This window comes from Aotus nancymaae, unplaced genomic scaffold (genome assembly GCF_030222135.1).
Source record: "Aotus nancymaae isolate 86718 unplaced genomic scaffold, 86718_ANA_hifiasm-v0.15.2.pri h1tg000064l_0, whole genome shotgun sequence".
Taxonomy (NCBI): domain Eukaryota; kingdom Metazoa; phylum Chordata; class Mammalia; order Primates; family Aotidae; genus Aotus; species Aotus nancymaae.
Genome location: NW_026988478.1, coordinates 142,758 through 165,709, shown reverse-complemented (window position 1 = coordinate 165,709; position 22,952 = coordinate 142,758). Strand labels below are relative to the sequence as shown.

Sequence of the window (22,952 nt, the reverse complement as noted above, 5' to 3'; positions counted from 1 at the left end):
TGGGCAGTATTTACATAGACTAAATACACAATACACTTATTAGGTAGGTGAATAACTCCTCCTCCTTTCAAAATGAGTTTAAAGGCTTCTTTAAAGATTTTCTAGAGCTAAAATTCTTTCAGTATTACATATATTTACATACCAAGTGAACCAAAGACATTTCTGATATATTAATATTCCTCAATACATCTACAAAGATAGTAACAAATCTCTAATATTTGGTGCTATTTTAAAATTTTCCCAATCAGTAATACGTGTCAAATTATGAGAACAAAAAAATCTACACAAACCTATTATTTCTTTGAGTTACTGGACTACAATACACCAAAGAAAGAAACGTCCATTACTTTGGGAATCAATAAAATCAGAAAATACAAGCATTTGGTATTTTCACAATTTGTGACACACTACAAATGCTACTTAAAATCCAGTCTTCGCACTGTACTTATCTACGTGTGCAATTTTATACAGGGTATCTATTATATGTGAAAAAGAACTAAGCAAAAAAGCTGTATTCACAAAGTGAAATTCTAAAACAATTTTTTAAGGTTTTCAAAAATATCTTCTCTCTTCTATTCCTTTTTCATAGTTTCCCTTAATGTGTTCAATCACTTTTTTTTTTTCTGAGTCTCACTCTGTCACCCAAGCTGGAATACAGTGGTGTGATCTCAGCTCACTGCAACCTCCCCATCACAGGTTCAAGAGATTCTCCTGCCTCAGCCTCCCGAGCAGGTGGGACTACAGGCGTGTATCACTGTGCCCGGCTAATTTTTTTTATTTTTAGTAGAGACAAGGTTTCACCACGTTGGCCAGGCTGGACTCAAACTCCTGACCTCAAGTGATCCATCTGTCTTGGCCTCCCAAAGTGCTGAGATTACAGGCATAATCCACCGTGCTCAGCCTCAATCACTTTTTTAAAAGTTTTATTTGCTTATTTAATTCTAAGAGGGGTGTCTAGCTATGTTGTCCAGGCTGGCCTCAAACTCCTGAGCTCAACCTCAGCCTCCTAACAAGCTAAAACTATAGGCACCCCCACACCTGGTTCTAAAACAATTCCTTAAAAATGCAAGAGGTGGACGAGAGTAGGCCTAACCCATAAATTTGCTTTGTATTTTTCTTTGATATCCTGTATGGTCTTTAACTTTCCCACTCGTAGTATGTATAAAATCAAGGTATTATCTTTCCTATAGAGAAATGAGATTCTTATTACTCTCAATTTTATCTGCATATTGTTATTGTCAGAATACCAGTATGTAAAATATACGTAAGTATACTGAAATGCAGTTTTAGCAAGGCATTGTTTAGGAAGAAAAAGCTATGAAACACACTTGGAGTCACTAGACACTTCCCTGTTTCCTAGATATTAGAATCCGTTTAGTATTAAAATCACAGTTGACTTCTACCAAGACCGTTTCCTCCATTATTGTCTCAATTGGGAAAATACAAGTCCATGAGGCTGAAGTTACCTACCATCATTAGGTACTATCTATTATTATTAGAAATACGTGTTGTTGTTTCTTTTTAAAGGAGTCCAGTTCTTGCACTGTCACTCAGGCTAGAGTACAATGGCACATCATAGCTCACCCTACCCTCAAACTCCTGGGCTCAAATAGTCCTCCTGCCTCAGCCTTCCAAGTAGCTGGAACTAAAGGAGTGTGCAGCCACATCACACTCATTATTAGAAATACTGTAACTTTAAGGCCAGGTGTAGTGGCTCATGCCCATAATCCTAGCACTTTGGGAGGCCATGGCAGGCAGATCACCTGAGGCCAGAAGTTTGAGACTAGCCTGACCAATACGATGAAACCCCATCTCTACTAAAAATACAAAAATCAGCCGAGCATGGTGGCATGCGCCTGTAATCCCATCTACTTGGGAGGCTGAGACAGGAAAATCGCTTGTACCAAGATCACGCCATTGCACTCCAGCCAGGGCAACAAGAGCGAAAACAGTCTCAAAAAAAAAAAAAAAAAAAACTTTAATTATTAACTGGGGAAAAAACCCACAAGTTGCCAGGATACACTTTTATGCATTTCAGATTTCTACCTTTCCACATTTATATTAACGGAAGAGAAGTGAAAGGTCTGATAAATTCTTCTCAACTGAAAGCATCTGATATGTGAAAACAACTTTCTAACAAAGAAATAAAATTAACTGGGTTGGTCACCTGGATAGAGTACTAAATGAAACAAGACCAATGTCACAGGGCCAGTGAACTTCATAGGGGAAAAAACTTCCTTCCATAGTAACAGAGTACTCATCAAATCAGATGGCACTGCTCCCATGGTAAACCAGGTACTAGAGCTTGGTCAGGTGACACAAAGTCTTAAGTTACTAAAGAGCAATTCCTAAAGAACCATATTAAATAGCAATGGCGGTGCTATCTTTGAAAGACAGAGCATCATTAATAAAATGCAAAACTTCCCATAGTAAAAATTACAAATCTTTTAATTACAATCACCAAATAGAGACTTGGGCAAATTTTTAGACAGGGTTATTCTGTGAAGCCTAAGGAGAAAAGTCCCATCACTGAGAGTTCCACTGAATGGACATTCTTGAATGTGTTCAATCTATACCCACTGTCCATTCCTAGAAATAGATTAATAACATCAGTGCTTTACCAAAAAAAAAAAAAAAAAAAAAAAAAAAAAAAAAAACAAAACCAGATGTGGTGGCTCATGCCTGTAATCCCAACACTTTGGGAGGCCCAGGCAGGCAGATCACCTGAGGTCAGAAGTTCAAGACCAGCCTGGCCAACAATGTGAAACACTGTCTCTACTAAAAATACAAAAAATTGGCAGGGCATGGTGGCAGGAGCCTGTAATCCCAGCTACTCGGGAGGCTGAGGCAGGAGAATCACTTGAACCCAGGAGGACGAGGTTGCAGTGAGCCAAGATCATGCCATTGCACTCCAGCCTGGGTAACAAGAGCGAAACTCTTGTCTTTAAAAAAAAAACAAAAAACGCAGGAGGCTGAGGCAGGAGAATTGCCTGAACCCAGGAGGCAGAGGTTGCGGTGAGCCGAGGTGGCGCCACTGCACTCCAGCCTGGGTAACAAGAGCGAAACTCCGTCTCAAAAAAAAAAAAACAACAGAAAACAAAAAAACAAAAAAAAGGCTTAGGGGTGAGACTCTATAATTGAATTTGTTTCTGTGTTAAATCATATGGTAAAAAGTGAGTCACATGAAGTCATTTTCTGTCAACACTAAATCATGTTTCCAAAGTTCAAAATAAGGGTTGGTAAATTCTGTCATTATTTCCCAATCAAGAAACCTTTATCCTCTTCTCTTTTCTAGACAGAAAACCCAACAAGTTTTGAGCACAGCTGCTTGAAATAACATATGTTATCAACATGTTTGTGATAAGGCCAGAAATTCAGGCTATCCTAAAACTGTACCAAAACCAGGAAAGAAAAACAGAAAAACTTGTGATTGTCACATTCAACCAGAATAACTGCTTGGCTATACGACTATTAAGTATTACACTAGAACATAATACTCCCAAGAACCAAGTACATTTAAATTAAAATGGCTGAGTACCCTAATTTCTAATGATTCACCCTTACTTCAATATGTACTGTATTACATTAAAACCGCAGAAGAAATGAAAACTGAAAAGCATATGCTTGTCACGCTAGTCAGTGATACAAGCTATTTTGTTAATTATAAATAAAATTTTAAGATCTAATACTCACTTTTTATTCCAACCACTGTAATGTATGAAGTATTTCACTTGTTTGTCCTTTATGGCAACCTTTACACACTGAAATTTAAAAAAATAATAATTCACTTAAGACTTTTTTTTTTTTAAAAAGAGAGACACTACCTTTTCAAATCATCCTTCAAAGACACTCTACACAAGCTTTATGGTGGCCTAAACAAAATGACTAAGAGAACACTAGTTAAGCTTATAGAATACTTGTTACAAAAACTGCAGATTAGTCACAAAAGGTCCAACAAAGCTGAGAACCACAAGCATAAAAGGTTACCCTAAATCTTAAAACAACAGACTACAAAAGCTATCCAAGGACAGTTAATGAAATCTATGTTTGTTTTTCTTCAGTCTAATCAGCCAGCAGCTGTATTTATTTCAAAAGCAAATTCCTCTAAAGCAATGCCTTTAAAAAAAAATGCAAAAAAAAAGAGAAAAAAAAGCAGCCAAACAAAAGGAATTATTAGAATAAAAAGTCATTAACTATGACAAATGATGAGTACCTAGTTTTGGATTTAAGTCTTTATAAGACACAAACCAAAATACCCACAACAGTTTAATTTGTTTCAATAGCTTCAACTCAAAAATTGTTCACCAGAGTGTCAGCTGCCAGGAGAAAAATCAGCCAGTTTAGTAAAGTTCGCCAAAAGCTGACATAACAAAAATAACATTCAGGGATACAAATTTTTCAGGAACACATAATTTTTTTTTTTTTTTTTTTTTTTTCAGAGACAGTCTTGCTATGTTGACCAGACTGGTCTCCAACTCCCGGCCTCAAGCAATCCTCCTGCCTCAGCTCCCCAAAGCCCTGGGAGTACAGGCTTGTACATCACGGCACCTGGCCACGAGTCATAATTGAACACTTCTAAAATGTATAGACGTATCATTATGATATATGTACATATACATATACTGGCTGGGCGCGGTGGCTTACATCTGTAATCCCAGCACTTTGGGAGGCCGAGGCAGGTGGATCAGGAGGTTGGGAGCTCGAGACCAGTCTGAACAACATGGTGAAAATCTACTAAAAATCCCTAAATTAGCTGGGTGTGGTGGCAAGCGCCTGTAATCCCAGCTACTCGGGAGACTGAGGCAGGAGAATCGCTTGAACCCAGGAGGCAGAAGTTGCAGTTGCAGTGAGCCGAGATCCTGCCACTGCACTCCAGCCTCAACGACAGAGCAAGATTCCGTCTCAGAAAAAAAAAAAAAAGATGTGTATATATACATATACTTAGAAATTCCTGACCATCTCCACATATCCAAATTCAGCCATTTTAGGAATTATTATTATTTTTTAAAGAGACAGTAGCTGGGTGCGGTGGCTCACGCCTGTAATCCAAGCACTTTGGAGGCCAAGGCGGGAGGATCACCTGAGGTCGGGAGTTCAAGACCAACCAGACCAACATGGTGAAACCCCGTCTTAAAAAAAAAAAAAAAAAAAAAAAGAGACAGTCTCACTTTGTTGCCCAGGCTGGCCCTGAACTCCTGGAAGTAATCCTCTAGCCTCACCCTTTTGAGCAGCCAAAACTACAGGCATGAGCCACTGCGCCTGGCTCTTTAGAACTATAAAAATACACTTCAGTGTATTTAGAACACGGAAAAAAATAGTAGTGAAAATGGTTAATATTTAGTCAGAACTGTCTGATACTTTACAATTAAGATTATTTTCAGACACATATAGAACTATTCAATAAGAATTTATGCAGAAATTGCCTTTAAACACTGCACTGTTTTGTATTTTATGGGTTCATTTTTTAGAGCTCCAACCGTTCAAAAGTATAATGAAGTCTTAACTATTTATACTAAAAAAGTTAGCAGAAAAAAAGTACTAAAATGTTTGACTTTGGAATGCATTCTCCTGCTTACCTTCGGGTAAATGTAAAATCAGCTTTTATAACTTGAGCACATGCGGATATAAAGGGAGCCTCCCAGGATCCAAACTTTCCCAGACAAACCAACAATCCAAAGTTAAATGTACGGCCAGGCACACATTTGATCAAAAGTTAAATATACGGCACGGTGGCTCACACCTGTAAACCCAACACTGTGGGAGGCCGAGGCAAGAGGATCATGAGGTCAAGAGATTGAGACCATCCTGGCCAACATGGTGAAACCCTCTCTCTACTAAAAATGTAAAAATTAGCTGGGCGTCGTGGCTGAGGCAGAATCGCTTGAACCCAGGAGGCGGAAGTTTCAGTGAGCTGAAACTACACTACTGCACTCCAGCCTGCTGACAGAGCGAGACTCAGTCTCAAAAGAAAAAAAAAGGCAGGGCGCGGTGGCTCACGCCTATAATCCAAGCACTTTGGAGGCCAAGGTGGGCGGAGCACCTGAGGTCGGGAGTTCAAGACCAGCCTGAACAACATGGTGAAACCCCGTCTTTAAAAAGAAAAAAAAAGTTAAATGTACTTACTTTTAATATTAGCTTTTACATTTAACCTAATTTAATTAGCTCAATGATTAATCAACATATATTTACATTTAAAAGTAATTTTGGCCATGTTTCTCACCAAGTCATTAACCACAAAATGCTATTTGTTTCCACAACCCACCTTCCCCTTCTATCATTCCCCTCAAATGCTACTTCCAGGTCAATAAGAAAAATGGAAGAGAGGAAAAAAAAAAAGAAAGAAAAACGGAATAGAGTAGCAATTTTTAAATCTGAACCACTAAGCAAAACAATAAAAATCTCAGAAAGATGAAGAAATACATGAACTATGAACCTAAAAAAGGCAAAGCTCTTACTGAGGCAACAACAAAACACAGAACCTATATATTAAACGGGCAGATCTATCCAGTAGTTTTGGCCAACTTCTCGAAAGAAAACCGGTTTCATACCTTTGCTTCATACAGAAGAGGCCCATGAAAGCACAGCACTCGCTCACCTGTAAAGGAGGAAAAAGTACTGCATTAATTGTAATTCCTTCTCATATATAAAAAGATTCACATCGTAGAGAGTCATCACACTTTTATTAGGATATTCCTAGATAAATTAGGAAAAATGAGTACCACTTTGGCTCAAACTTCAACCATACCCTACAACAAAAACACGTTGGTATCTGATGGTAAAAACAAATACAATTTATTAGCAGATCATCTACTTAAATAATCACGTTACCTATCACCTGTTAAGCACATAAGCAGAATCTTCTGCAAGGCTCTCAAGGTTGGTTGGTTGGTTGGTTTTAACGTGTATCTGAAAATACAGTTTTTAAAATGCTTTCCTCATCTGTTTTTCTATGTTTAGGACCTTACCTTTCACTTGTACCTCTGCTTCCAACCCTTTTACTAAGTAAAGTATCCTACACATTAAAGTATCAATATGCATCAGAGATGGCTGGATTAAGGGGTCTGTCTTACTATGCTCATTCCTCAAATGTGGAATGATGTTCTAGGTGTCAAGGTGCTTCAAAAAACAAAAAAATAAGACAATAATTCCTAACCATTGGGACTTTACAGTCTATGTTGAGTCCACTTGCAAGACTAAACAAAATGTCAGGATCTGGAAGTCTCAGAAGCATCATTTGTCAGTTCATCAGACCCATGGACAACTGAAGTATTCATGAGTGTGAGCTCTTTTTTAGCTCTAAAATCAAAAGAGCAGGCGGGCATGGTGGCTCATGCCTGTAATCCCAGCACTTTGGGTGGCCAGGGCAGGTGGATCACTTGAGATCAAGAGTTGGAGACCAGCCTGACCAACATGGTGAAAACCCTTCCCTACTAAAAATACAAAAATTAGAGCCGGGCGCAGTGGCTCATGCCTGTAATTCCAGCACTCTGAGAGGCTGAAGTGGCTGAATCACCTGAGGTCAAGAGTTCAAGGCTAGTCTGGCCAACAAGGCAAAACCCCATCTCTACTAAAAATACAAAAATTAGCCAGGCATGGTGGTATGTGCCTGTAATCTCAGTTACTTGAGAGGCTAAGATAGGAGAATCGCTTGAACCCAGGAGCTGGAGGTTGCAGTGAGCTGAGATCACACCACTGCACTCCAGCCTGGGTGACAGAGTAAGACTCCGCCTCAAAAAAAGTAAAATTTATGATGTTTAAATTAAAATTTTAAATTTTTTTTTTTTTTTTTTTTTTTTTTGAGACACAGTCTCACTCTGTCGTCAGGCTGGAGTGCAGTGGCGCAATCCCAGCTCACTGCAACTTCCATTTTCTGGTTTCAAGCAATTCTCCTGCCTCAGCCTCCAGAGTAGCTGGGACTACAGGCACGCACCACCACGCCCAGCTAATTTTTGGTCCTTTTTAGTAGAGATGGGGTTCACCATGTTGGCCAGGATGGTCTCGATCTCTTGACCTTGTGATCCACCCACCTGGGCCTCCCAAAGTGCTGGGATTACAGGTGTGAGCCACCGCGCCCGGCCAAAACTATGTATTTTCAAGCCTCACCAGAGACCTATATCATGAGAATCTCCCAAAGCACAAAGTATTTACTTATTTATAAATATACATTTGAGATGGAGTCTTCACACTGTCACCCAGGCTGCAGTATAGTAGAGCGTGCCACCATGTTAGGCTAATGTCTGTATTTTTAAGAGAGACAGGGTTTCACCATATTGGCCAGGCTGGTCTCAAACTCCTGACCTCGTGATTCACCTGCTTCCGCCTCCCAAAGTGGTGGGATTACAGGCGTGAGCCACTGCGCTCGGCCTCTATTTTGAAATAAGTTCTATAATTCTTCTAAGTAGTTCACTCTATGAAGAATCACTGGCAGAGGCTGCTGGGCCTAGGCACAGCATTTCTGAATTATAAAGTGGAGACTGGAAAACAGGGAGATCAAAGACTTCTCCAACAGTTCAGGAACAAGAACCCAAATGGGTAAACTACAGTGCTAATAACAGCGCCAAAGATGGAATCAGATCTGTGTTTCCTAATTTCACTGTCCAGGTACATTTTAAACGCACTCCGAAAATGGCCTACCATTTTTGTCGCCTCGGCTGCCGCTGCCCGAAAAAAACTGAAGCCAAAGCCCTCCGACCTCTACTCTAGCTAGTGACCCTACTATTCTGTTGAAAGAATTTACAGCTAGCTGAGGAGCGAGACCGAGGACAGCAAATGCTTCTCTCAAAACAAAAAGACAATTTTCAATGGAAGACCAAGTCCACTGCAAAGCAATCACTATGCCTTAAGAATTGTTTATAGAACATATACTGCGTGCCATTATTATTTAATGAAAAAACTGGCTGGGCGCGGTGGCTCACGCCTCTAATCCCAGCACTTTGGAAGGCTGAGGTAGGCGGATCCTGAGGTCAAGAGATCAAGACTATCCTGGCCAACATGGTGAAATCCCATCTCTACTAAAAACACGGTGTGGTGGCATGCGCCTGCAGTCCCAACTACTTGGGAGGCTGAGGCAGGAGAATCGCTTGAACCCGGGAAGCGGAGGTTGCAGTGAGCCAAGATCTTGCCACTGCACTCCAGCTTGGTAACAGAGCGAGACTCCACCTCAAAAAAAAAAAAAAAAAAAAAAAAAAAAATTTTTTTTTTAACAAGTTTACAAGTTTCTTTTCTTTTTTTTTTTTTGAGACGGAGTTTCGCTCTTGGTACCCAGGCTCGAGTGCAATGGCGCGATCTCGGCTCACCGCAACCTCCGCCTCCTGGGTTCAGGCAATTCTCCTGCCTCAGCCTCCTGAGTAGCTGGGATTACAGGCACGCGCCACCATGCCCAGCTAATTTTTTGTATTTTTAGTAGACAAGGGGTTTCACCATGTTGACCAGGATGGTCTCGATCTCTTGACCTCGTGATCCACCCGTCTCAGCCTCCCAAAGTGCTGGGATTACAGGCGTGAGCCACTGGGCCCAGCTCCACAAGATTCTTTTTTTTTTTACAACTTTACAAGAATAATTAAAAAGACTTTCTCGTCGCTTTTTTCTACCATTACATAAACTCTGCAGTGTTTCAAGACAGTTCTGTTCGCATTCATCAAATATTCCTTCTTCCTTGCAAGATATTCTCCAATCATCTTATAAAATAATTAAAATCATTTTAAAAGGTGGTTATACAATCCTGTTTTAAACACAGGTAGAAAACACACCTGGAAAGTAATGTTAAGTACAGACAGTCTCTCTTACATAGCTTTCAAAACCTTACCTGGGGGAGACCCTGGTTCCTACTCTTTTTCAATTATACCACTAAACAGCACAGGTAATTCTCCTCTTCTAGCAACCCTCTAGAATTAAAGCGCTTCCTCCAGAACAGCCATCCTTAGACCGTTCCTACAGCAGCGATCAACTTTTTGTGCCTTGACAATCTGATACAGCCTACGAGCCAAATAGTTTCATAAATACATAAAACACACAGTAGTACAAAGAGAACTAACTATGTTGAAACATCAAAGCATTTTAAATGTCACGTTCTACGACATAGGAGCTCCTTATTTGATGTTAATTATTAAACAAGACTTAGTGGCTAATCCAATAACTACCCTAATTTAGAAGAAACCGGAATGACTAAGTGATAACAGAATGCAACGTCCACGACTGTAATGCTGTGATATGAAAATATACTGCAAATACTAATGTGGGTTTATTTGGTTTTTTTCGGGATTGGGGAGGATGTACACTTGTAAATTGAAATGCTAAACTTCAGCTAGACAGAAAAAAAAAAAAACTTCCTCATTCAAATTCACGTAGCCTCTGAATTATATCCACTGACTCTAGATTAAGAATATCTGCTCTGAGGCCGGGCGCGGTAGCTCAGGCCTATAATCCCAGCACTTTGGGAGGCCAAGGCGGGTGGATCATGAGGTCAAGAGATCGAGACCATCCTGGTCAACATGGTGAAACCCCGTCTCTACTAAAAATACAAAAATTAGCTGGGCATTGTGGCACGTGCCTGTAATCTCAGCTACTCGGGAGGCTGAGGCAGGAGAACTGCCTGACCCCAGGAGGCGGAGGCTGCGGTGAGCCGAGATCGCGCCATTGCACTCCAGCCTGGGCCACAAGAGTGAAACTCCATCTCAAAAAAAAAAAAAAAAAAAAAAAAGAGTATCTGCTCTGGCTGGGCGCGGTGGCTCAAGCCTGTAATCCCAGCACTTTGGGAGGCCGATGCGGGCGGATCACCTGAGGTCCGGAGTTTGAGGACCAGCCTGACCAACATGAAGAAATCTCGTCTCTACTAAAAAAACAAAATTAGCCGGGCATGGTGGCGCACATCTGTAATCCCAGCTACTCGGGAAGCTGAGGCCAAGGGAATCGCTTGAACCCGGGAGGTGAAGGTTGCAGTGAGCTGAGATCGCGCCATTGCACTGCAGCCTGGGCAACAAGAGCCAAACTCAGTCTCAAAAAAAAAAAAGAAAAGAAAAAAACGACTATCGGCCCGCTTCAGGGTTTCGATCCCCTTTAAGGAAAAAAAAAAAAAAAAAAAAACGAATATCTGCTCTAAAATGCCTACTAAAATAATGAATCCACGGAGGTAGAGCCCCAGCTTCTCAAGGTGGGAGAAGGGTATTAAAAGTCAGTCACCGCCCAGCGCGGTGGCTCAAGCCGGTAATCCCACCACTTCAGGAAACCTACGAGGATGGATCGCTTGAGCACAGGAGTCCAAGACCACACTGGGCAACATGAAAACCCGTCTCTATCAAAAATACAAAATAAAAGAAAAACAAAACAACAACAAAGAAACCTAAAAAACAAAACAAAAAAACTTAGCCGGGCGTGGTAGCCCGAGTTGGTAATCCCAGCTACTTGGGAGGCTGACGTGGGAGGCTCACTTGGGGGGGGAGGGCGCGGCAGAGGTTGCAGTGAGCCGAGATAGCGCCACTGGCACTCCTGCCTGGGTGACGAGTGAGACTCCGTCTCAAAAACTTAAACAAAAGAACTCACTCATTAACAAAAACACTCCTAAAGCCCCCTTAAATAGACCATAAACTTAAAATATGCAGTACTTCGGTTTTGGGTTTACGGCTCTAAAACGATTTCTAATGCAAGTCTAAAAATCCCATGAACAAAAATCATAAGCATGTAGACAACGTAGTTAAGGTAACTAGCACAAATTTCCATAGCAATGAAAAGGAATTGTCAAGTGTTCCTCCTTTCCAAAAGAATTTTACTTCCTTTTTAGCTGTTAGACCTCCACCTCATTATACGTTAACTGAAGCGCTGCGAAAATTTAAAGAGGTGCCTTCCACTGGAAGTCAATCTAACCTCAGCCAAAACGTCATCGAAAGCCAATTAAAAATAAACTCAACTTCCAGATCATTGTTAAACACTGCAACTAATCAAACTCATCAACTGCTGCATTTAACAAATGTCGGAGCCATGGGACTTACAAACGTAAACGCCGTAACAGAGCATTGCGATCTTTATTTTTTTTACAAGCAACTGCACAGCGAGGGCGCTCACACTACGGCAGGATCCTGGCACTGCGCCGAAGCGCAGCGAAGTGATGCCTCCAGGCAACACAAAGCGGAGAAAAAACGCTCAGCCCACTGAACCTGTTTTTTTTTTTTTTTTTTGTCCCCACCCACCACTCCGAAGCGGAGGGCCCCGGCAACCTTGCGGTCGTCACAGAAGGGGGCGCTGCGCCCGCACACAGAGCCGAGATGCCGGCGGCCATGATGGCGCCGCCATTTTGCAACGGCCATTTTACAACGCCGTTCTCCCGCCCCGGGGCGCCAAACCCACCCCGCTTTCCGCAGCTCCGAGTCTCCCCCGAACGCGACCACCCCGGGGCTCCAGGCAGCAGCGAACCGCCAGTCGTGGCCGCACAAGCAGCCGGGCGCCCCGCAGGACCGCCTGAAACGGCCGCTGCCCCTCCCTCGCCGCCACATCACTTCCCCTCACCGCCGCCATGGCGCTCCCGTCGCCTCCCTACAATAGGCTGCTTTCTCCGCGCCCTCTTCCTCAGAAAAATAACAAACAGTCGGCGAAGGTGTGCCACGCGCCAAACGCTCGCTCTCGCGCTCTAACGCCCGAGTAGCGCTCTCGCTTCACAAAGCGCTTTCTCACAATGACGCATCGGAATTACCATCCGCAATGCGCTTTCCCTGCACAAAGCACCGTCCGCCGCCTTCTCACAGCGCAGCCCGCGCCGCCCCCGGGCCCCAACCCTCAGCCACCTCCCGTCCGCCCTTATCTCCTGCACCGTTAGGTGCCTTTTCCCCAAAGACTCCCACTCACCCTCCTGGAATTTAGGCTTCGGGTCCTGCTTCGGCGCCATTTATAAGTGATTCGCCGCCTCCTCCTTCTCCCACCACCCCCGACTACCGCCCCCTACTCTCTACCCCACCCAACTTAGCGTCAGACGCGCCGTCAGGCACCGCCAGCTCTACATCCTGGACCGGATTGGCCAGCGCCGGCTGACCTCACAACACCGCGACCCGCGCAGCCGCTGCCGCGGCCAATTGCAGCCCGCCGCGCACGCGCCCCCGCGACCGCGCCGCCCCGGGGCACGCCGGGACTGGTAGTTCCGAGTCGGTGGAGGCGCCGTCGGGTGGGGGAGGGGCCGGCCACCCTCACCCCCACCCTCACCCCCACCCCGGCCACCCTCACCCCCACCCCGGCCACCCTCACCCCCACCGCAGCCCGCTGCCACCCCCCACCCGCCACTCCCCATCCCCCCGCCTGCTGCGGGTCGGTAATGCGGAGATTTGATTTCGACGGAGGTTAAGGTGGAGCTGGCGATGGGAGAGACTGGGGGCGCTGAGCCACTAGTGATAAAAGAACGGAGAAGGCCCAGTTGCGGAGCCCCTCGGGCAGTTAAGCCCGCGTTGATGGTGAAGTAGCCGGAGAGACTAGGGCTTGGCTGCCTCTGAAACCCCCATTCCAAAGCAGTCCTCTCGTTTTTGCATAGAAAAGCGTTAGGGTCAGCAATCCGGCCACAAGGGGGTGGGAAGTGGAGTCAGCTTCTGGAAGCTTCCTTGTGCGGCGAGCCCACTGCCGAGTCTGCTGGGTGGGATTGACAGCCGTCTGTTGGCTCCCGGGTCCCCCTCCTCTTCCCAGCCCCGGCCCCGCGGGAAGGAGGACGACGGCGTGGGAACCACTGGGCAGCTCTGACCGAGACGGCGGAGCTCTGCTTTCTGAAACGGCTCGTGTGGCTATGCCGGCGTCAGCGTTCCACGCCTGCCCCCTTTGTGCTTTGTTGTCATCCCCTAATTTTTTGAGCCATAATTGAATGTACACACTCTAAACACACGGATTTCTTCAACCTTATACATTTTTCTTTTCTTTTTTTTTTTTTTTTTAATAGAGACGGGGTTTCATCATGTTGGTCAGGATGGTCTCAATCTCTTGATCCGCCCGCCTCGGCCTCCCAAAATGCTGGGATTACAGGCGTGAGCCACCGCGCCCGGCCCTTCTTTCTTTTCTTTCTTTTTTTTTTTTTTGAGCTCAAGCTGGAGTGCAGTGGTGCTCCAGCCTGGGCAACACTGCAACCTCCACTTCCCAGGTTCAAGAGATTCTCCTGCCTCAGCCTCCGGAGTAGCTGGGATTACAGACAGTCGCGCGCCACCACACCCAGCTAATTTTTGTATTTTTAGTAGAGACCGGGTTTCACCATGTTGACCAGGCTGGTCTAGAACTCCTGACCTCGTGATCCGCCCACCTCGGCCTCTCAAAGCGCTGGGACTACAGGCATGAGCCAACGCGCCTGGCCTAAACAGACGGATTTCTTTATGTCATTCCCTGTACAAAAACAACTTCATTGGCTCAGCTGCCAAATAGCACCTGAGTTGAATGTGAGAATTACATTTTCCATCAGTTTAATGTGAGAATTACATATACAGGCTTAGCATAGTGCCCAAAAATGAATGAGCGCTCAACGAACATTAGAGGGTAAAACCCCAAGTCTTTAGCCTGGTGTCTAAGTCCTTCCACAAACAGCCCTTAGCCTACCTGCACCCGCTATACAAACCTTTGTCTCCACGGCTTTCTAAGCTCTCCCCTGTGGGAGATCCACACCCCAGCAATTCCGGGGCCCTCTTCATTTATCTGACTTCCGTTTCTCCTTCAGTCCTTTTAACACAACCACTTCCTTGACAACAGAAACCCACAAACACCTTCCTTACTCCAGTTGAATATACACCATCTTGTCACAGCTACTCCTTGCAAGCTTGTCCAACCTGCCTGATTTTGTCTTTGTTTGGTTTTAGGCTTTGGCATCCTGCAGCCGTGGCTCTTCAGTCTCTAAGGAGGAAGCGGCTTTACTGGCCCCACCAGAAACAGAAACTAAGAACCCATGACTGGATTCCCTCCTTCCGACGCCACTGCTAAGTACTGGAAAAATACATAGGGACTTCCTTGGGACTCCACCCCACCAAAACTGTCCTGCACAGTTATAATTTTTTTTTTAATATAAAATACCCACATACTTTTTTTTTTTTTTGAGAAGTAGTTTCACTCTTGTTACCCAGCCTGGAGTGCAATGGCACGATCTCGGCTCACTGCAACCTCCGCCTCCTGGGTTCAGGCAATTCTCCTGCCTCAGCCTCCCGAGTAGCTGGGATTACAGGCACGCACCACCATGCCCAGCTAATTTTTTGTATTTTTAGTAGAGACGGGGTTTCACCATATTGACCAGGATGGTCTCGATCTCTTGACCTCATGATCCACCTGCCTCGGCCTCCCAAAGTGCTGGGATTACAGGCGTGAGCCACCGTGCCCGGCCTATACTTTTTTTTTCTTAGACCAAATCTCACTCTGTTGCCCAGGCTGGAGTACAGTCGTGCAATCTTGGCTCACTGCAGCCTCCGCCTCACAGGTTCAAGCGATTCTCCTGCCTCAGCCTCCCAAGTAGCTGGGATTACAGGCACATGCCACCATGCCCAGCTAATTTTTGTGTTTTTAGTAGAGATGGGGTTTCATCATGATGGCCAGGCCGGTCTCGAACTCTGATCCACCTCCCAGAGTGCTGGGATTACAGGTGTGAGCCACCACACCCGGTCAAAACTCCATTTTTTTAAAAAAGAGAAAACAAATGCGAGTGGAGAAAAATGCAGATGCTAAATGGTGGGAGGGTAAATGGGGGAGTGAAAGTGTTCCTGAAGTTTTGCCCTGTGTCTTTGTATTATATATATATATATATATATATATATATTTTTTTTTAAAGATGGGGTTTCACCATGTTGGTCAGGCTGGTCTTGAACTCCCGACCTCAGGTGATCCGCCTGCCTTGGCCTCCAAAGTGCTTGGATTACAGGCGTGAGCCACCGCACCCGGCCTGTATTTTATATTTCTGAATTGTTGCATCATGAACCCGTAATTAAAACATAAAGTCAAGTTAACTTCAGTACAAAAACAGAAGTAACACAACGATGGTTCTAGGATAAAAAAAATAAAATAAAACTCCTCCTGGATTCCCAAACAACTCATAACTGTGGTTACTTTTGTCGGGAGAGCTGGCCCGACAAAGGATGGAGGTGGGAAAGAGACTGACTGTCCTGCCTCAGCCTCCTTGAGTAGCTGGGATTACAGGCATCTGCCACCACTCCCAGCGAATTTTTTTTGTGTGTGTGCTTTTAGTAGAGACGGGGTTTCACCTTGTTGGCCAGGCTGGTCTCAAACTACTGACCTCAGGTGATCCATCTGCCTCAGCCTCCCAAAGTACAGGGATTACAGGCATGAGCCACCATGACTGGCCTTGTTTTTTCTTTTGCCACAAATAGCCTGTACGTATTGTTCAGTTGTATTCTTTTTTTTTTTTTTTTTTTAAAGATGGGGTTTCGTGCTGGGCGCGGTGGCTCACGCCTGTAATCCCAGCACTCTGGGAGGCCGAGGCGGGTGGATCACGAGGTCAAGAGATCGAGACCATCCTGGTCAACAAGGTGAAACCCCGTCTCTACTAAAAATACAAAAAATTAGCTGGCCATGGTGGCGCGTGCCTGTAATCCCAGCTACTCAGGAGGCTGAGGCAGGAGAATTGCCTGAACCCAGGAGGCGGAGGTTGCGGTGAGCCGAGATCACGCCACTGCACTCCAGCCTGGGTAACAAGGGAAACTCTGTCTCAAAAAAAAAAAAAAAAGGATGGGGTTTCACCATAATGGCCAGGCTGGTCTTGAACTCCTGACCTCAGGTGATCCACCCACTTTGGCCTCCCGAAGTGTTAGGATTACAGGCGTGAGCCACCGCCCCCGGCCCTCTTTATTTTATTTTATTTTTTTTGAGACAGAGTCTCACTCTGTTGCCAGGTGCCAGGCTGGAGTGCAATGGCGAGATCTCGGCTCACTGCAACCTCCGCCTCCCGGGTTCAAGCAATTCTCATGCCTCAGCCTCATGAGTAGCTGGGATTACAGGTGCGCACCACCATGCCCAGCTAATTTTTGTATTTTTAGTAGAGACGGGGTTTCACCTTGTTGGCCCGGATAGTCTCGATCTCATGAGTTCGTGATCCGCCCGCCTTGGGTTCCCAGAGTGCTGGGATCTCTTGTCTTTTTAAACCCAGAGGAGAGGTTCTTAACTGAGGAGCCCAAGGATACAATTCAAGGGGTCCATGAAGTTGGATAAGAAACAAAATTACATTTTTATTTTCACCAAATTCTAATTAAAACTTAGCATTTCATTCCATTATAAATGAACACTACATTATAATACTACATTATACTACTGTAATACTACCTTATAATACATTCCATTATAAATGAATAATACAGCCGGGCGCGGTGGCTCAAGCCTGTAATCCCAGCACTTTGGGAGGCAGAGGCGGGTGGATCACGAGGTCAAGAGATCGAGACCATCCTGGTCAACATGGTGAAACCCCGTCTCTACTAAAAAATACAAAAATTAGCTGGGCACGGTGGCGCGTGCCTGTAATCCCAGCTACTCGGGAGGCTGAGGCAGGAGAATTGCCTGAACCCAGGAGGCAGAGGTTGCGGTGAGCCGAGATCGCGTCATTGCACTCCAGCCTGGGTAACAAGAGCAAAACTCCATCTCAAAATAAATAAATAAATAAATAAATAAAACAATAGTATGAGCTGTGGCTCTGTTATCAATATAAATTACAGGCGTTTTCATATCACTTTGTGGCTACTGCAAGTATCACAAAATTGTCATTTATATTCATCACTAATTTAAAACTATTGTAGTTGGCCGGGTGCTGTGTAATCCCAGCACTTTGGGAGGCAGAGGCAGGTGGATCTAGAGGTCAGGAGCCCAACAGGGTAAAATCCTGTCTCTACTAAAAATACGAAACTTAGCTGGGCGTGGTGGCTCACGTCTGTAATCCCAGCTACTTGGGAGGCTGAGGTAGGAGAATCGCTTGAACCCGGGAGGCGGAGGTTACAGTGAGCCGAGATCGCGCCACTACACTCCAGCCTGGGCAACAGAGTGAGACGCAAGAGTCCAACTCAATAAATAAGTAAATAAGACAAAACGATTGTAGTTATTGGACCTGCTGCTTGATCTTGTTATTTAATGCATTCATAAGGAACGTGTATTACCATATTTTACTTTAAAATATTTTGATAGCCAGAGCAGTGGCTCACGCCTGTAATCCCAGCATTTTGGGAGGCCGAGACGGGCGGATCACGAGGTCAGGAGTTCAAGACCAGCCTGGCCAACATGGTGAAACCCCATATCTACTAAAAACACAAAAATTAGCTGCGCGTGGTGGTGTGTGCCTGTAATCCCAGCTACTCAGGAGGGTCAGGTAGGAGAATCACTTGAAACCGGGAGGCGGAGGTTGCAGTAAGCTAAGATTGGGCCACTGCACTCCAGCCTGGATGACAGAGCGAGACTCTGTCTCAAAAAAAAAAAAAAAAAAAAAATTGGGCCAGGTGCGGTGGCTCATGCCTGTAATCCTAGCACGTTGGGAGGCCGAGGCAGGTGGATCACCTGAAGTCAAGAGTACAAGACCAGCCTGGCCATCATGGTGAAACCCCATCTTAAAAAAAAAAAAAATTGATAACTATGTTTTAATGCAGTTTTTTTTTTTACAATCCTGTTTTATTATTATTATTTATTTATTTATTTATTTATTTATTTTTCAGACAGAGTTTCACTCTTGTTACCCAGGCTGGAGTGCAATGGCACAATCTCGGCTCACCACAGCCTCCGCCTCCTGGGTTCAGGAAATTCTCCTGCCTCAGCCTCCCAAGTAGCTGGGATTACAGGCACGCGCCACCATGTCCAGCTAACTTTTTGTATTTTTAGTAGAGACGGGGTTTCACCTTGTTGACCAGTATGGTCTCCATCTCTTGACCTCGTGATCCACCCGCCTCGGCCTCCCAAAGTGCTGGGATTACAGGCGTGAGCCACCGCGCCCGGCTGATGCTGAAATTTTTTAATGCCTTTCTTCCAAGGTCTGAAATTGTATTTTGAATTGATAACATAGAGTAATTGTGGAGAATATTTGAGAATTGCTGGGAGTAACTAAAAATATGTAAGACGAGGAAAAAACTTGCAGCTGTCAGGATGTAATAGTTTCTCCCAAAGAAAGTGAGGTTTTTAGGGAAACATAAGGGAAAGAGAATTACTTGGTTTGAAATGTGTTTTGAGAGTCTCAAATGGCTGCAGGAAAAACTATGAGTTTGAATCACCGACTTAAAAAAAAAAAAGGTTTTCTACATAGAAGCACTCAGCCAACAAAAAAAAAAAAAAAAAAAGGGGGAAAGAGAAAAGATTTTAAAAGTTCTAAGGCTCTGTTCACAATAAGTACTGTATTGGTTCATCACTAAAACAATCTTACAGTGGTTTAAAAATATAACACAGCTGTTCTGCAAACTAATCTTCAGTATCGCGTAACGTTAAGTAAAAAATAAACATTCCAACCGTTTTCACAGAGATTACTTCAGCGATATTATGAACTCAACAATTTCGTTAATTTTCATGTCGTCTTATCCCCTAAATTTTGGCATTCAGCTGCCCTTGAAACAGACCACTCAGCAACAAATACTCTCTACAGCAGATAGCCTTTAACTGTGTAATTTACAAGATGAAATTTTCTGGTTTCAATGCTGCTTTTTTTTTTTTTTTGAAACAGAGTCTCGCTGTATCTTCCAGGCTGGAGTGCAGTGGCATCTCGGCTCACTGCACCCTCTGCCTCCTGGGTTCAAGCGATTCTCCTACCTTAGGCTCCGGAGCAGCTGGGACTACAGGCGCCTGCCACCATGCCCAGCTAATTTTTGTATTTTTAGTAGAGACGAGAGGGGTCACCATATTGGCCAGGCTGGTCTCGAACTCCTGAACCTCATGATCCACCCGCATCGGCCTCCCAAAGTGCTGGGATTACAGGCCTGAGCCACCACGCCCGGCCCCTTTGTTCCTTTTTTAAATTAGTTCGGTCTTAGTCTTTTTTTATGTATTGAATTATTTAAAAATAAGAACATCCGGGCTGAAGTCGGATATTACCGTTGATGAGACCTGAAGTTGTTCGAATGAAAGCAAAACACGAATCGCCCAACGTGGGGCTCGAACCCACGACCCTGGGATTAAGAGTCCCATGCTCTACCGACTGAGCTAGCCGGGCAGTTGGGAAAAACGGCTTTTTCTAGCTCTTTTCAAAGGAATAAGATTGTTTTTATTTTTTTCTCCAAGAGTTATATTTCTACTTAAACGATCTCTCTATAATCGTTTTTTTCTTTTGGTAAAGTTTTTCACGACTTCTAAAACTTGTGTTTCACGTCTGATTCAGTTGTTTGATAAAAATGTGTAAACGGCCCTCTAGCGGTCGGCACCTTTCCGTTCACTTAAAGGTAGGGCGGCCCCAGAAAGGAGAAGCCGCTTCCAGCCTGGAGAACAGGCGTGTGGGGGGCGCCTCCAGCTCCTCCTAAAGATGCCCGCCGGCGCGGCGCGCACCCCCTGCGGGGCGGGGGCGGGAGATGTTCTCAGCACCGCGTGGCCGGGAGATGATGTTCTCAGCCCCGCGTGGCCGGGAGATGATGTTCTCAGCCCCGCGTGGCCCGCTGCAGGAGCAGGCTCGGGACAAAGGTCCTGCACACGCTCCGGAAACAATCGGCACGGAAAGCCCAGCTGCAGCGCTGGCTGGCCTCTCCGATCCTGTGACGTAGAGGCCTTAGGGATTTTTTTTCTTTGGCACGGCGGTGCTTCAACTAAGACATGCCATGGTGTTCACACGAGATTAAAAAGCTAGCGCAGTCTCAGCAGGAAATCAAAAATACCTGCTCACACTCAAAACTAAAAAGTGAAAACGTCCCATAGATTGATGGAACCTCAATGTGGGAAGGGGCCATTATTCCAACCCTCTCCCTACTAAAAACCAAAACAACAAAAAAAAACATTTATTCCTTTTTCCAGTAGAAACGATTTCACAGTAGGCAAACAGTCCCAGCTGACAAGGGAAACTACTTTGTAAAAAACAAAAACAAAATGTAGGATTAGAAAAGCATACTTTGGCAAATCCTTTTATTCTTTATTTATTTTTTATTTTTTATTTTTTTAAGATGGGGTTTCACCATATTGGTCACGCTGGTCTTGAACTCCCGACCTCAGGTGATTCGTCTGCCTTGGCCTCCAAAGTGCTTGGATTACAGGAGTGAACCAGCACACCCAGCCTGTTAATGTTATTTTTTTGTTTGTTTGTTTGTTTTTGTTTTTTTGAGACGGAGTTTCGCTCTTGTTACCCAGGCTGGAGTGCAATGGCGCGATCTCAGCTCACCGCAACCTCCGCCTCCTGGGTTCAGGCAATTCTCCTGCCTCAGCCTCCTGAGTAGCTGGGATTACAGGCACGCGCCACCATGCTCAGCTAATTTTTTGTATTTTTAGTAGAGACGGGGTTTCACCATGTTGACCAGGATGGTCTCGATCTCTTGACCTTGTGATCCACCCGCCTCAGCCTCCCAAAGTGCTGGGATTACAGGCGTGAGCCACCACACCCAGCAGTGGCAAATGCTTTTAAACAAGGATTACCAATTGCGGTTAAAACATTATGTTAATATTATACGTTAGTAGCTGGTGGAGAACTGTGTGTTTACAGGGTTGAAGTAACCCCACACAGGTTTCTAGATGCAAGTAGGACAATCTCACTGTATGATGGCAGGTTCAGGTTATTACCTTAATCCAGACATTAATCTGAGTTTTGCTAGTGCGTTACTAATTCTCAACAACATAGATAGTGTATCTTTAGAAGTGATACAACACAAAATTAATGATAATTATTTATTTTAGTAAAAAATGTTTTACTTGGGTCCATCGGCCTTTAGGTATTAATTCCAGTTCATAGGAAATATACAAGGCCGGGCGCGGTGGCTCACGCCTGTAATCCCAGCACTTTGGGAGGCCGAGGCAGGTGGATCACAAGGTCAAGAGATCGAGACCATCCTGGTCAACATGGTGAAACCCCGTCTCTACTGAAAATACAAAAAATTAGCTGGGCATGGTGGCGTGTGCCTGTAATCCCAGCTACTCGGGAGGCTGAGGCAGGAGAATTGCCTGAACCCAGGAGGCAGAGGTTGCGGTGAGCTGAGATCGCGCTACTGCACTCCAGCCTGGGTAACAAGAGAGAAACTCCATCTCAAAAAAAAAAAAAAAAAAAGAAATATACAGGATGGAGGAACAAGATGAATGACAGCATAAGGAACCAATAACACAAAATCAGAGGGTGGGAAATTATCCAGCACAACTAGCCTTCAACAAGTATATTTTTAAATTATTTTTGCTAGTTTTTTTGAGAAGGAGTTTTGTTCATGTTGCCCAGGCTGGAGTGCAGTGGCACGATCTCGGTTCACTGCACCCTCCGCCTCCTAGGTTCAAGGGATTCTCCTGCCTCAGCCTCAGCCTCCTGAGTAGCTGGAATTACAGGTGTGCGCCACCATGCCCGGCTAATTTTTGTATTTTTAGTGGAGACAGGGTTTCACCATGTTGGCAAGGCTGGTCTCAAACTCCTGACCTCAGGTGGTCCATCCGCCTTGGCCTCCCAAAGTGCTGGGATTATAGGCATGAGCCACCCTGCCTAGCGGACTTTTGCTAGATTAAAAGAAACAAAAGGGCCATAATAATCAGAGGCAATGGGTGATCCTAGATTGGATACTGTTCTGGAAAAACTAGTGGTAAAGAGATTTTAGAGTCAACTAGAGAAATTTAAATATAATTTGAATATTCGATGAGATAAAAATTTACTGTAGGCACGGCCCAGTGGCTCACGCCTGTAATCCCAGCACTTTGGGAGGCCGAGGCGGGTGGATCACGAGGTCGAGAGATCGAGACCATCCTGGTCAACATGGTGAAACCCCCGTCTCTACTAAAAATAAAAAAAAAATTAGCCAGGTGTTGTGGCACAAGCCTGTGGTCCCAGCTACTCAGGAGGCTGAGGTGGAAGAACTGCTTGAACCCAGGAGGCGGAGGTCGCA

The 22,952-nt window shown here is 44.7% G+C and overlaps 1 protein-coding gene and 1 non-coding gene across 4 annotated transcripts in view; both read right to left on the bottom strand.

The window, feature by feature from the left end:
• Nucleotides 1-12,935, bottom strand: part of MORF4L1 (mortality factor 4 like 1) — a 29,727-nt gene extending 16,792 nt beyond the window's left edge. For all 3 annotated transcript variants that reach the window (XM_064366112.1, XM_064366113.1, XM_012474848.3), the window contains exons 1-3: nucleotides 12,835-12,935; nucleotides 6,549-6,595; nucleotides 3,694-3,761 (exon numbers count right to left, since the gene is read on the bottom strand). In XM_064366112.1, coding sequence (XP_064222182.1) covers nucleotides 3,694-3,761; nucleotides 6,549-6,595; nucleotides 12,835-12,874 — 155 coding nt within the window. In that variant the 5' untranslated portion in view covers nucleotides 12,875-12,935. The remainder of the gene's footprint in view (nucleotides 1-3,693; nucleotides 3,762-6,548; nucleotides 6,596-12,834) is intronic.
• A 7,105-nt stretch (nucleotides 12,936-20,040) lies between these two features.
• On the bottom strand, nucleotides 20,041-20,113 carry TRNAK-CUU (transfer RNA lysine (anticodon CUU)). Its single transcript has one exon. It is a non-coding gene; the product is annotated as a tRNA-Lys (tRNA).
• Nucleotides 20,114-22,952: the final 2,839 nt, after the last annotated feature.